At 49.0% G+C, this 12,314-nt stretch overlaps 1 protein-coding gene across 4 annotated transcripts in view; it reads left to right on the top strand.

Moving 5' to 3' along the window:
* Positions 1–11,838, top strand: part of LRCH2 (leucine rich repeats and calponin homology domain containing 2) — a 106,289-nt gene extending 94,451 nt beyond the window's left edge. For all 4 annotated transcript variants that reach the window (XM_069746906.1, XM_069746909.1, XM_069746907.1 and 1 more), the window contains 2 exons: positions 9,382–9,459; positions 9,547–11,838. In XM_069746906.1, coding sequence (XP_069603007.1) covers positions 9,382–9,459; positions 9,547–9,666 — 198 coding nt within the window. In that variant the 3' untranslated portion in view covers positions 9,667–11,838. The remainder of the gene's footprint in view (positions 1–9,381; positions 9,460–9,546) is intronic.
* Positions 11,839–12,314: the final 476 nt, after the last annotated feature.

Here is a 12,314-nt window from a genome sequence, read left to right as displayed (position 1 = left end):
TATCTTATTTATTTTTCCATCAATATGGTCATGTGAGCGCTTATTTTTGGCAGGACAAATTTTACATTTGAACAACACCATTGATGTTACCATAAAATCTACTGGGGAACGGGGAGAAAAAAGTCCCAAGTGCTGTGAAATTGCAAAAAAAAAATGGTTTTTTTAACCATGTTCAGTAAATGCTAAAACTGACCTGCCATTATGATATTATAATTCTCCAGGTCATCCTGAGTTTGTAGGTACCAAATATGTGTAGGTTTTTGTTTTTATTTCTCTATCGCCTTTCATTGGGGGACACAGGAACCATGGGTGTATGCTGCTGCCACTAGGAGGCTGACACTATGCAAATAAAAAAGTTAGCTCCTCCTCTGCAGTATACACCCTACCGACAGGAAGTAGGATATTCAGTTTAGCTTAGTGTCAGTAGGAGGTGGACACGGGTCTTTCATTAGACCCTTATTTACCTCAATGTGCGTCGTTTTCTTTCAGGTTTTCCGGAGGGATACAGGGTGAACAGTCACACCTGTAGTCCCACAATACGGACTATGAGTACGGCGTGTACTGCCACCCCGTATCCTCATAGATCCCTCACCAGGACCAAGATCCTAGCACACAAGCGTGCTTAGAAGTCAGGTCCTGGCTCCGTCCCCCACCCACTCGCCCACCAGAGCCTGTCGGTCGGAGGAGACGAGGACGTCCATCAGCTCCGTGGACGTCTCATTCCTTCCAGGTTAGTACCGGCGGGGGATGTTTAGGTGAGTATTTTCCCTCCCCACCCTGTGGCTTCCCTGGATCCTAAAAAGGGGGTTCCTATTTAGGGGTTTTCTGATTCGAATCGCATCTCTTTTCAGCCGCGCCACTTCCGTGGATACGGCCTCCCTGTCCCCTGTTCCGGCGCGGCTGCCTTTACGGAACACTGCGCCGCTTCTTGTCCGGGCACGCTATCTGCGTGGCCGTGCTCAGGGGGGGACATTCCCGCCTCGGGTCCTGCAGGCTTCCCCCCCCTGCCCTCTATCCAGCCCCAGCTTCAGCGCGGCCCTCAGTGGCTCCCCTGCTCCGGCCGCTGTATGCGGCTGTTCATTTCTTTTCAGCGCGGCCGCCGCATCGCTAATCGGGCCCCCTGCAGCTGCGTCCCTCTGGCCGCTTACAGCGCCGCGCATCCTCCCTCAGCGTGTCGGCTTGCCAGACCGCCTCACCGCTTTGGACCGGCGGCTGCGCTACTCCCGCCGCTGTAGGCGGCCGCTCACCTATCGCTTTCTGCGACGCACTGTTCACCGCTGCGGTCCTTCCATGCCGGCACCGATCGCTAATTTAGGCCCCGGCTTCTGCCTGGGCCTACTTCCGGTGCCGGACTCCGCCCCCTTTCTTCTCTCATCGGGCAGGCTTTTCTCCCGCCCGACATTTTCACTGCGGCCCGCCTTCTCTCCGCCCACTGGCGCCATCTTGGGACTCCTTTACATGCACCTCTCCTCCATGACAGACATCCGTCACCACATCTCAGGAGCCCATACCGCGGTCACATCCGCAGATCGGTCCAATTTGCGGCAGGAGCTCATATCACCCTCCTGCCTAAAAGACGACTTCTTACCGGAGGCCCATCCTATCAAGCCGAACAGCGTCCTCCGGATCCCGTTTTTCGTCTACCGTGAGTAGCTCTGCTCTGCAGACTGACACTCCCCTCTGCCCCCACCCCCCCCTGCCCTCTATCCACTCGGGCAAAAAAGGGGGCCATTCTCGTTTTCCTACTCCTGCAGCAACCCGATTGTGCCCACCGCCCAGGATCCCCCGGCCGATCCGCCCGAGAGTGATTCCCCAGTCCCAGGCTGGGCCTCCTCTCCGTCTCAATCGGTGGCCAATCTAACATGGGTGTCTCAACCCTGGTGTCCGTGCTGGATCGGTTACCCCTGCAGACCCCCGCAGTAGCCACCGGGTCGCTGAAAGCTCCGTCCGAGCCCTCCAAGGCTAGCTGAAAAAGGTCCAGACAGGAATGCCAGTCTGAGTCCTCTTCTCGCTCCATCTCGACACTCGGTCCTCCTCTGCAGTCGGCGTCCTCCCGATTCTCCTCCCCTGAGTCAGGCGAGGCTTTCTCTGATACGCCTTCGGAGGATAATTTGGGGCCAGATTCGAACCAAATCGCTAACATGAGGGATATGGTTCAAAGCCTCATTGGAGCGACCAATCAGACCTGTGGCATCAAAGATTCCTCTACGAAACCCGCAGATCAGGCGGTTTCGTTTAGACGGTCCATTCTACCTCCCAAGGTATTTGCTCCTCATCCTGAATTCAAGGAGCTTCTGTCCAGAGAAAGAGCGAATTCGACCAGACGTTCTCAAAGAGACAAGCGTCTTGGAGTCTCATATCTCTTTCCTCCGGATCTCATTGCCAACCGGAATGAGAGGCGTTAGAGAACGACCTCTCCCCCTGTGGATCCGTCGGCTGCTAAACTTGCCACCAACACAGTCCTTACGCTGTCCGGTGGGCGGCTCTGAAAGATTCCATCGATAGGATCATGGAATCCTTCGTGAAGTCGGCTCTCAAAACTGCCGAATCATCCCAATGCCCAGCTTGGGCTTCCACTTGGGTTTCGAAGTCTGTATCCGAGGGGCTAAACAACTCCGTTGGGGCATTCAAGCTGGAGCTCCATCAGGTCGGCTGGCGGAACTTGCCTCCCAGATTTCTCACGCCGGGGAATAATTTGTGTCCTGGACGTCGCGTCTTCTGCCGCACAGGCGTCCAGTAATGTTGTTGCCAGCTGTCGCACTGTTTGGCTCAAGAGTCATCAAAGAAGTCCCTTACGAGCCTGCCTTTTCAGGGTTCACGTCCTTTTCGGTTCCAAGCTGGACCAAATTTATTAAGGACGACACTGGCGGCACCAGTCCCCTTCTCCAGACCTCGCCTACTTCCCCTTAGGCGGCTACTTCGGTCTTTTTGACCTTTTTCGTAGTTTTGCGGCATCAGATTCCTCTTCGCAACAGCAGAGGCCACTGGCACGTTAGATGGAAGAAGGTATTCTTCGACTCACTCTTTTCTGGCGTGCCTGCTACTCCTAAGGTGGATTCTCCAGGTCCAGGACTGGAAGTTCCACCTAGGCATGACCCACGACTAGACCCCAGCCCGTTTCTCAGACCGGGCAACCGTCTGCTGTTCCTCAGGGACGTCTGGGTCTCCTCAGTAGAGGGCGCATGGGCCAGGGCACTTGTATCCTCTAGATACAAAATCTTCATTTCACGGTCCTGGGATCGTTTTCTTCAAATCCCAACCTCCAAGAGACCCCGCTCTAGTCCCGGGTTTCTTTACAGCCATTGTTTCCCTCCTTAAATCTGGGGTAAACGTTCCCGTCCCAGAACAGGAATGGTTCATCGGTTCACAGGCTTCTCTTCGAATCTTTCTGTACTGACAGAGGACAGCAAGGTTCGTCCCAGTCCGGATCTCCATTTGCTGTACAGGAAGTTTCGTCGGAGGCACTTCAGGATGATATTCCCTCGTTCAGTAATCACTTTCATGGAGGCTCAGGAATTTCGGTTTCAGGCTCCCGAAAGTCTATCCATCTTTTCCGACATTCTAACCGTTGCGGGTGGCTCATCAACAGGAAGAAGTTCCGTCTTGTTCAGCGTCTCGTATCTCTGGGCATGTTCTTCGACACTTGTCGGACCAGAGTCTTCCTTCCCGAGGACAGGATATCCCTCCTTTGTCAGGAAGTTCGCTTGCTCCAGGGTTCTCGGCCCTAAGGAGGTTTGGTTGCAACATCGGAAGCAGTTTGCCCTTCGCCCGTTTCTTTCAAGACTTCTTCAGCAGGCTATTTTATCGCAGGGTACAGGTCTGTCTTCTCCCTGCATCGTCCGATCCGGCTTTCTCCCAGGTCAAATGGTTCCTCGACTGGTGGCCGAGGTCACTTCTCTTATCCCAGAGTAGATCCTTCACAGCATATCCTTCCTTCCAGTTCCCTGGCAGGTGGTGACGACGGACGCCCGTCCGCTCGCGGAGGCGCGGGGCTTTGTCTCCTGTTCTTTCAGGGTTGTTGGTCGGTGCAGGAGCCTCCTTTGCCGATCAATGTCCTCGAGTCCCGGATCATCTTTTCTGTCTTTCCTTCACTGGGTAAGGATTCTCAGCAGCCTGCCAATTCGAATCCAGACAGACAATGACACAGCAGTGCATATGTCTACCACCAGGGGTGGACTCGGCGTTCGCTGGCCTCGGCCGAGATTCCAGGACCCTCCTTTGGACAGAGGCAACGGTCCTGGTGAGCTCCGCTGTGCATGTCCCCGGCGTGGACATTTAGGCCGCCGACTTCCTCGGCCGCGAGGGCCTCGCGGCAGGGGAATGGTACTTCAGGAGGTTTCCTATCGGATTGCTCTTCGATGGGGGACTCCAGAGGTGGACCTCATGGCGTCCCCATTGAACAGGAGGTCCCTCGGGTCGGCCTAGGGTCCTGTGATCCTCTCAGTGGTGTTGTCTCTCTGGCCATTCCTCGGTCGCAGTTCGGGCTCCCCTATCGGTTCCCACGCCTTCCCTTGCTCTCCAAGCTGTCGAAAAAGATCAAGGCTGGATGGGTGCCGGTCATTCTGATCGTCCCGGATTGGCCCAGGAGGTCTTAGTTTGCAGACATCGCCAATCTTCCGCGGACACCCCTGGTGTCTTCCGGGCGGACCCGATCTGCTGTCTCGGGGTCCGATCTGCCACCCGAATTATCGGTCGCTCAGTTTAACGGCGTGGCTGTGGACTCCACAGTTCTAAGAGCGTCCGGCCTTTCGGCCCAGATGAGTCACTCTATAATCCAGGCTGGGAAGCCTTTGTCTTCTTCCAGGATCTACTATCGTACCTGGAAGGCTTACTTTCGTTGATGCGAGTCCAACCACTTTTCACCTATGTCCTTTTTCCCTGCCTTCCATTTGGTTTTCCTTGAGGCAGGGCTGGATTCGGGCTTCACTCTTAGTTCCCTAAAGGACCAGGTTCCTGCGCTCTTCTTCCCTTTCAGAAGACGTTATCTTCTCAGCCACAGGTTAAGACCTCCCTTCAAGGAGTAGCCCACGCTGTCCCTCCGTACAGGGCCTCTGTGGATTCATGGGATTTAAAGGTTGGATTGGTTGTGCTTAGGGGTTCCCCCCTTTGAGCCTCTCAGGGAGTTTTCCCTGTCAGTTCTATCTCGGAAGGTGGCTTTTCTCAGGTCCATCTTTTTGATCCGCCGCGTTTTTGAGTTGGCGGCCGCTTCTTGCCGACCTCCTTTTTTGATTTTAAACCAGGACAAGGTGGTCCCAGGCCTCTGCCTTCCTTCCTTTCTCGAGGTGGTTTTCATCTTTCCACCTCAACGAGGACATCGTTATACCTTTCCTTTTGTCCAGCTCCGATTCATCCTCTGGAGTGATCGTTGAACAGGCTGGGCCTCGTCAGGGCAGTGAGGATCTCCCTGGCTAGCACAGCCGCTTTCCGAAAGATGGATTCTCTTTTTGCCATCCCTGATGGCGTGCGTAGAGGCCTGCCGACTTCCAAGGCGACTATTGCTCGCTCTATCAGATCGGCAATGGCGACTATTGCTCGCTCTATCAGATCGGCAATTTTGGAAGCTTTACCGGGTCAAGAACAAGAGTGCCCCCTCCTGAGATAAAGGCTCACTCTACCCGGGCAGTCGGCGCTTCCAGTGCGGTACGTCACAGGGTTATCGCTGACGGCTTTGCAAGCGGCACCTGGTCTTCCATCCACACGTTTCGCCGAACTACGGCGGACTCCAGCCTGGGCAGAAGGATCCTGCAGGCGGCAGTGGTGAGTCCTCGGACCTGATGGAAGTCTGTTTTTCCCACCCCAGGGACTGCTTTGGGACGTCCCATGGTTCCTGTGTCCCCCAATGAAAGGCGATAGAGAAAACAGGATTTTTGGTTGCTTACCGTAAAATCTGTTTCTCGGAGCCTTCATTGGGGGACACAGCACCCTCCCAAGTTGAACAGCTCTGTTTACTGTTTACGTTTGAGTTCTTTGAATACTCTTCGAGTGTTTGAAACTGTCTATGGAGCGCCGTAGAATTTGTTGGCGCTATGTAAATAAAGTTTATTATTATTATTATTCCTCTTTTACACGTTGCTTCTCCTACTGCTTTCTCACTAACTGAATATCCTACTTCCTGTCGGTAGGGTGTATACTGCAGAGGAGGAGCTAACTTTTTTATTTGCATAGTGTCAGCCTCCTAGTGGCAGCAGCATACACCCATGGTTCCTGTGTCCCCCAATGAAGGCTCCGAGAAACAGATTTTACGGTAAGCAACCAAAAATCCTGTTTTAAGTGGTGAAAAAAAATCCAAAGTTTGTTTAAAAATAAATAAATAAAAAAATGACTCTGGGGCTGGTTGAGGGTGTATTTTTTGCGTACCGAGCTGACGTTTTTGTTACTTATTAGGTGTAGATACAATGTTTAATCGCCTCTTTAATTCTATTGCTATGTTGCGGCGACCAAAAAATGTAATTCTGGCTTTATTTTTTTTTCTGGCTACACAGTTTACTGATCATATTTATCCTTTTTATATTTTGATTGTGCAATTCTGAATGCAGCGATACCAAATGTGTATTTTTTTTTTTTTTTTTTTTTTTACATATGGTTTGGTTTTATTTTGAACTAGCTGAAGAGCCCGGCGTTGCCCGGGCATAGTAACTAACTGTGGTTAGTTATAACAAATTGTAATGATTATCCTCCATCCCATAGTCCCGTGCCCATATACCAATCATAAATCCTCCATCCCACAGTTCCGAGCCCATGTACCCATTATGACATCATCTTCCCCATGGCAACCTATTATGACCTCATCGTCGCCAATGCAACCCATTATGACATCCTCATCGTCACGATGGCAACTATTATGACATAACCATCACCATTACAACCTATTATGACATCATTGTCGCCATGGCAACCATTATGACATAAGTCACCATTGAAGCCTATTATGATATCGTCGCCATGGCAATCATTATGACATAATCTTCGCCATGGCAACCATTCTGATATCATCATCGATACAGACATGTTTTTATATAGATAGGGCAAAGAGGGGTGACTTTCCCCAAGAGAGATCCTAAGACAATCCCTTCTCTGGGAATAAATCTGCAAATGAGGAAAAAGAAAATGCAAAACCGTTTTTATTGTCTTATCATAAAATCTAATTGTTTTACAATGTAGGGAGGAGATGTCATTCATGAAGTCATGCTTTTAAGATTTCTTTTACGGCAATTGTTTCTTGGGATACAGCTGTAAATTTATTCTGAAATCCAACAACTGTGAAGTCTCTGGGACGATTTCTAAATTATTTATACAGAAATTGTATTTAGTTTCGCGGATGTCCTTAGTGGATGTCCAGATTGGCACTGTCTTCAAAAAATAGAAACAAACCTTCAGAAATACTGAAAAATACTAATGGCCGTCTGCCACCGACCACATTAAATTGTTTAACTCCATAATTGAATCCAGCGTTGGTGCTGTGGAGAAAACCTCGTTACTCCCAATTGTTGGCCATGATTTGTACCATCTTATAGATCTGTTCAATTCTGGTTCCTGGCTGTAGGTTGTGTGTCCTGGCGTACCCCGGACATAATCATCTCAAGCCAGAAACGAGCGCAGAATATAGCGTGGATTGTAGTTTAGAGTGCGTTCAACATTCATAAAGTACACTAGTCACACAAAGTTTGGGTTTCGGGCAAAATTTCAGAGTGAACCTAAAACGCCCTCTAACCTTTTCAGATGAACTTAATGTGACCGCCTCTAAACTTTTGGAGGCACATGTCCAACTGTTCAGTGTTTCAGAACTTTTTGCGCATCTCGCTGTTCTCTAACAAGGAGCTTAATGGCAAAATTCACTACAGGTGTTTGATCCATTAGTCGACTAATACATTTTGAGGGGTGAATTTGTAATAAACAGAATCTGTCACCCCCACATGCGGTGCCTGGAAGATAACTCTGCCTCCTGCCTTCATTATCATAGCACCCCCCTCCCATGCACGTCACAGTGCAATGTGATGTTTAGTTGTTCCGGAATCTCGCGCCTGCGCCCTGCACTCCACCCTTCTGTGGGCAGTGTCTTCTGCGCAGGCGTCCACTGCGACTTCTGCTCCAGTGACCTCCGGCGATAAGGTGCTCTCTCCACTTCCTTCCTCCTTGCATAGTCATCATTAGTACCTTTACCGCCACCCAAGGGCAGAAAAGGTATCCATAACTACGCGAGTGCAGGATGCAGGTGCGAGATTCCAGCACCACAACTGCATGGCTCTATGATGTGCATAGGACGGTGGTGCTATGATAATGAATACAGGAGGCAGAGATTTCTTTCTTCCAGGCAGCGCACACCCCGGAGCCGGGAAGAAGTCATTAACATAAAGATTAAAAGGCTCGTACCTCTGTACCCCAGAACTTCAGTGGCCAGCCCGAGTGGGACGCCATGCCTCAGCAGACAGTAACTCCACGTGTGACCAGCAGGAGATGTCATTGTCGAGCTGTAATTGATCTGCAAGGCCACATGACAAGTTATTGAGACATTGACATTTGTTGGCTTTTGTTTCAATAAATAGTTTGAGATGAGGAAATCATCACTGCGTGCTGCTACTTAAATGCCCGATTGGCATGATAAAATAACACAGGAGGGGGAACTTTTTACGTTTTTCATTAATTTTGCCCGAAAGCCAAATATCCCTAACATGTCACTCCTCTTCATTATCCACATTTAAAATCTGATATGAGAAATGACAGTCCCCCGCACACTCTGCCTACTTTTTCATTGTGGATTTGAACAATCATTGCATTTCTTAAAATTTGCAGCTTGTCAGTCATTTCGGTGTTTTTGCAGCTTTTTTTTTTTGTCCAATTCAAATGACTTAAAAAAAATAATTAAAAAAAGCACACAAACTCATCAAAATGCTTACAAAAAACAAACAAAAGCACTAACAATTGACTATTCACAGTAGATTTTTCTGCACCAAAATCTAAACCCGTGCGCATGTTCTAAAGAGTCCACTTCTACGGAGCATATTCCTACCTGCGGACCCGTAAATATTATGCATGACCTTTCCTGAAATCTCATTGACTTGTCACTGAGAAAATCCAGAGTGTAAATTTGACCGGTGCAACTTTAAGCTTCCGATATTGCTGCGGATTTCACCTTTTTTGGTTCCTGCAGAGGGTAAAGTGTGCGGCATTGCTGCTCGCTTTCTGCTGCGGAAATGTCTTGTGGGACGGATAACGCGTCACCGCAAGACCAAAAGTGTTCTTGTCTGATGTTTGGATAATACCATGTTGAGGTTAAGCCAGAAGTTGATGGATTATGACTATATAAATGTGCCGGATTTCCTGTGTAATCACCAATTCTGTCCGATGTGTAAAAATATCAGGTTTTTTTTCTTTTTTTCCTAGCCTAAGCTCAGCATGGCAAAATGCAGGCGTAATGTAGAAAACTTTCTGGAGGCATGTAAGAAACTGGGCGTTCCACAAGTGAGTTGTATATGTTCCCTTCCTACCTACACGTGGCGGACGTTCTCAGGTTTGTAGTAAATCATCTCTTCCTCTCGTCTCTTCCAGGACCGGCTGTGTTTACCCCACCATATCTTAGAAGAGAGGGGACTGGTGAAAGTTGGGGTCACCGTACAAGCACTCTTAGAACTTCCCTTATTGAGAACTTCCCAGCTTTCATCAGTGTGAGCTGCCATGGATGACGAGCACGCACCTTCTTCAGGCTCGTCCTAAAGCCTCAGTGGTGGATGTACTGGCAAGACTTGTCCTGAGTGACGTTAGCCCTGACATGTGAACTGCGCACAGCTACTGTCCCCTCACTCAATATACTCAATTACGGTGAAGGGGTTTTTTTTTTTAATATTTTTAATTTCTCAACCTGTTTTTATTGGTGTTTTTACTTGTGAAATACCACTGACTGCACATCTGTGAATGCCTGTGGATGTGATTTCATGGACACAGAGCCGGGCAAGGTTTAGTAACATGGACAATGCAAAAGTCAAGAAATCAATCCATCAAAGAAGCGATCCCCGGCCTCGCTTTCACCAGTCACTGGCGGAGGCAGGTCACTTTTTGGGTGTCGAGATTTGCAAGGATTGGATAAGCATCAGATGGGAGATGTGGATACTTTATTTTTTTTTTTTTAACTGATCTAAGTTCTTTGCCAACTAACTCTCCCAAAAATCTAAATTGTCTGCTGGACGACCCTTTTAAAGAGTTCCTGATGGTCTTGGTTCCTGGCACCGTTACGAATCCGCTTTTCCCAATGCTGGCTACTACCGGATGGGGTCATCTTTATAGAGGCCGGGTACTGCACATCCTCGCCTGTCTATATTCATCAGTGGATGTGCAGTACCCCACCGCGGCCACTATACAGTTGATGGCGCTGTGTTGTTCATCTCCGCGACTGATGAACTATTTGACCGGAGGTGTCGATAGGATAGGCCACCAATATTAAAGCACTGGACGACCCCTTTATCGCCTTCTTGTGCAGACTGACTACGTTGGGTAATTTCTGGTTTTGGACAAGCAGCTGAAATAAATGGTGTCCTCTCCCTAGCATACCCACTCTGCAGGTATGTGCGTATCCTAGATGAGGCGCTGTCATTTACCTTGGTCATGTGTCCTGCAGTAGTAAAGAATATTACCGTGCTCGATGATCAATGCTCCGCAGGCAGTATACACTCATCCTACACCTGGTTCCCGCTTAGTCCTGCCGGCAATACTGTCCCACGTAACAACTGAGGTTGCCTCTAAGGTATTTGCATTGCCATGGACTATAACCGGCCTTCTGTGACATATTCGGCTACTTTCACACTGGCGTTTTTTGCCAGACTTCGCAATGCCTCGTTTATGGCAAAAAACGCATCCTGCAAAGTTGTTTGCAGGATGCGTTTTTGCCCCATAGATTAACATTAGCGACGCTTTGCCACACGTCGCAACCGTCGTGCGACGGTTGCGCCGTGTTGTGGCGGACCGCCGGGAGCAAAAAACGTTACATGTAACGTTTTTTGCTCCTGACGGACCGCTTTTTCCAACCGCGCAATGGGGCAGCGGATGCGCCGGAGAAATGCATCCGCTGCACCCGTTGTGCAGTGCGTCAAACGCTAGCGTCGGAATCTCTGCCCGACGCAATGCGACGGGGAGATTCCGACGCTAGTGTGAAAGTAGCCTTACCCTGCAGCTATAGCCTGACGTTACGCACTGGAAGGGTTATGTAAGAATAGATTAGTATAGCCGATAGATCAGAGGCGAGTCAGAACTGTCCTGGCCGCTGCTCGCTCCTTCCCAGCGACTCCATTGTGCGTTGCAGAAATGGTCGTGGCTCTAATGATGTCTGCCTGCAATGCCATCAGTCTGAGAAAGAAAGCCGTAAATGCCCACCTCCGTAACACCACGCTGTTAGGAATGATGAGAGGGCTCTTCCAGGAGGGTTTACACTTTTATTCTGCCATCATCCTGTCCTCTGTGATAGTCTTAGGCTGGCAATGATGTCTCCTATTCTGGCCAATGTAACATAATGTGGGCAGCGTACGCCCTGCTTTACTGTGCCAGCACTGAATGCTGGTGATGGCTTTTAATCATGTACCAGCACGGCGTCAATCAAGTCACAAAGAGGACTGGCCAGCATGACTCTTCAGAGGATTGGCTCCACCCCTATGACTACCAATCAGTAGAAAATAGCATGTGCTATTTTGAAAATACTTCTGTCATGCTATTTTTTTTTACCTTACCTGAGTTGGTGGCAGTGTTTGGTTTTAACCCTTCTCACAGGTTATCCGTAATATAACTTTATCACATCTGGAACTCTTTTTCTAACAGTTTTCTAAAACCTGTGTACAAATGTTAGGTTATATATATAAAAAAAAAAAAAATAGCTACCTACAGCCACCACCAGGGGGAGCTGAACTTTGTTACTCTATACAGTCTTACCATTGAGTTCAATGTATGGGCAGTTTGTTGGAAGCTCCTCACTTCCCTCTAGTGGTGGCTGGATGGAAACTAAACAGGTTTTTTTCTTAAAGGGAATCTGTCAAGAAAGGATTTTGCCACCTAATTTAGAGACAGAGACCCTGATTCCGGCAATATGTCACTTACTGAGCTGCTTGCTGTATTTTTTTTTTTTTTTAAATCACTGTTTTATCAGCAGAAAATTATCACTAGAGGGACTAGTAAACCTTCCGAAATGTAGTCCTCTGAATAAGCCCACCCTCACCACTGATGGATTTCTCTGTGCAGGGTAGGGGGTGTATACAGAGCTCAGCATTCAGAGAACTGCTAGATCTGCTGCAGAGAAAACAATGGTTTTATCCAAGCTGGAACAAGCAGCCAAATAA

This window comes from Ranitomeya imitator, chromosome 2, assembly GCF_032444005.1.
Source record: "Ranitomeya imitator isolate aRanImi1 chromosome 2, aRanImi1.pri, whole genome shotgun sequence".
In the NCBI taxonomy this organism is placed as follows: domain Eukaryota; kingdom Metazoa; phylum Chordata; class Amphibia; order Anura; family Dendrobatidae; genus Ranitomeya; species Ranitomeya imitator.
This window is presented reverse-complemented; position numbering and strand designations above follow the sequence as displayed.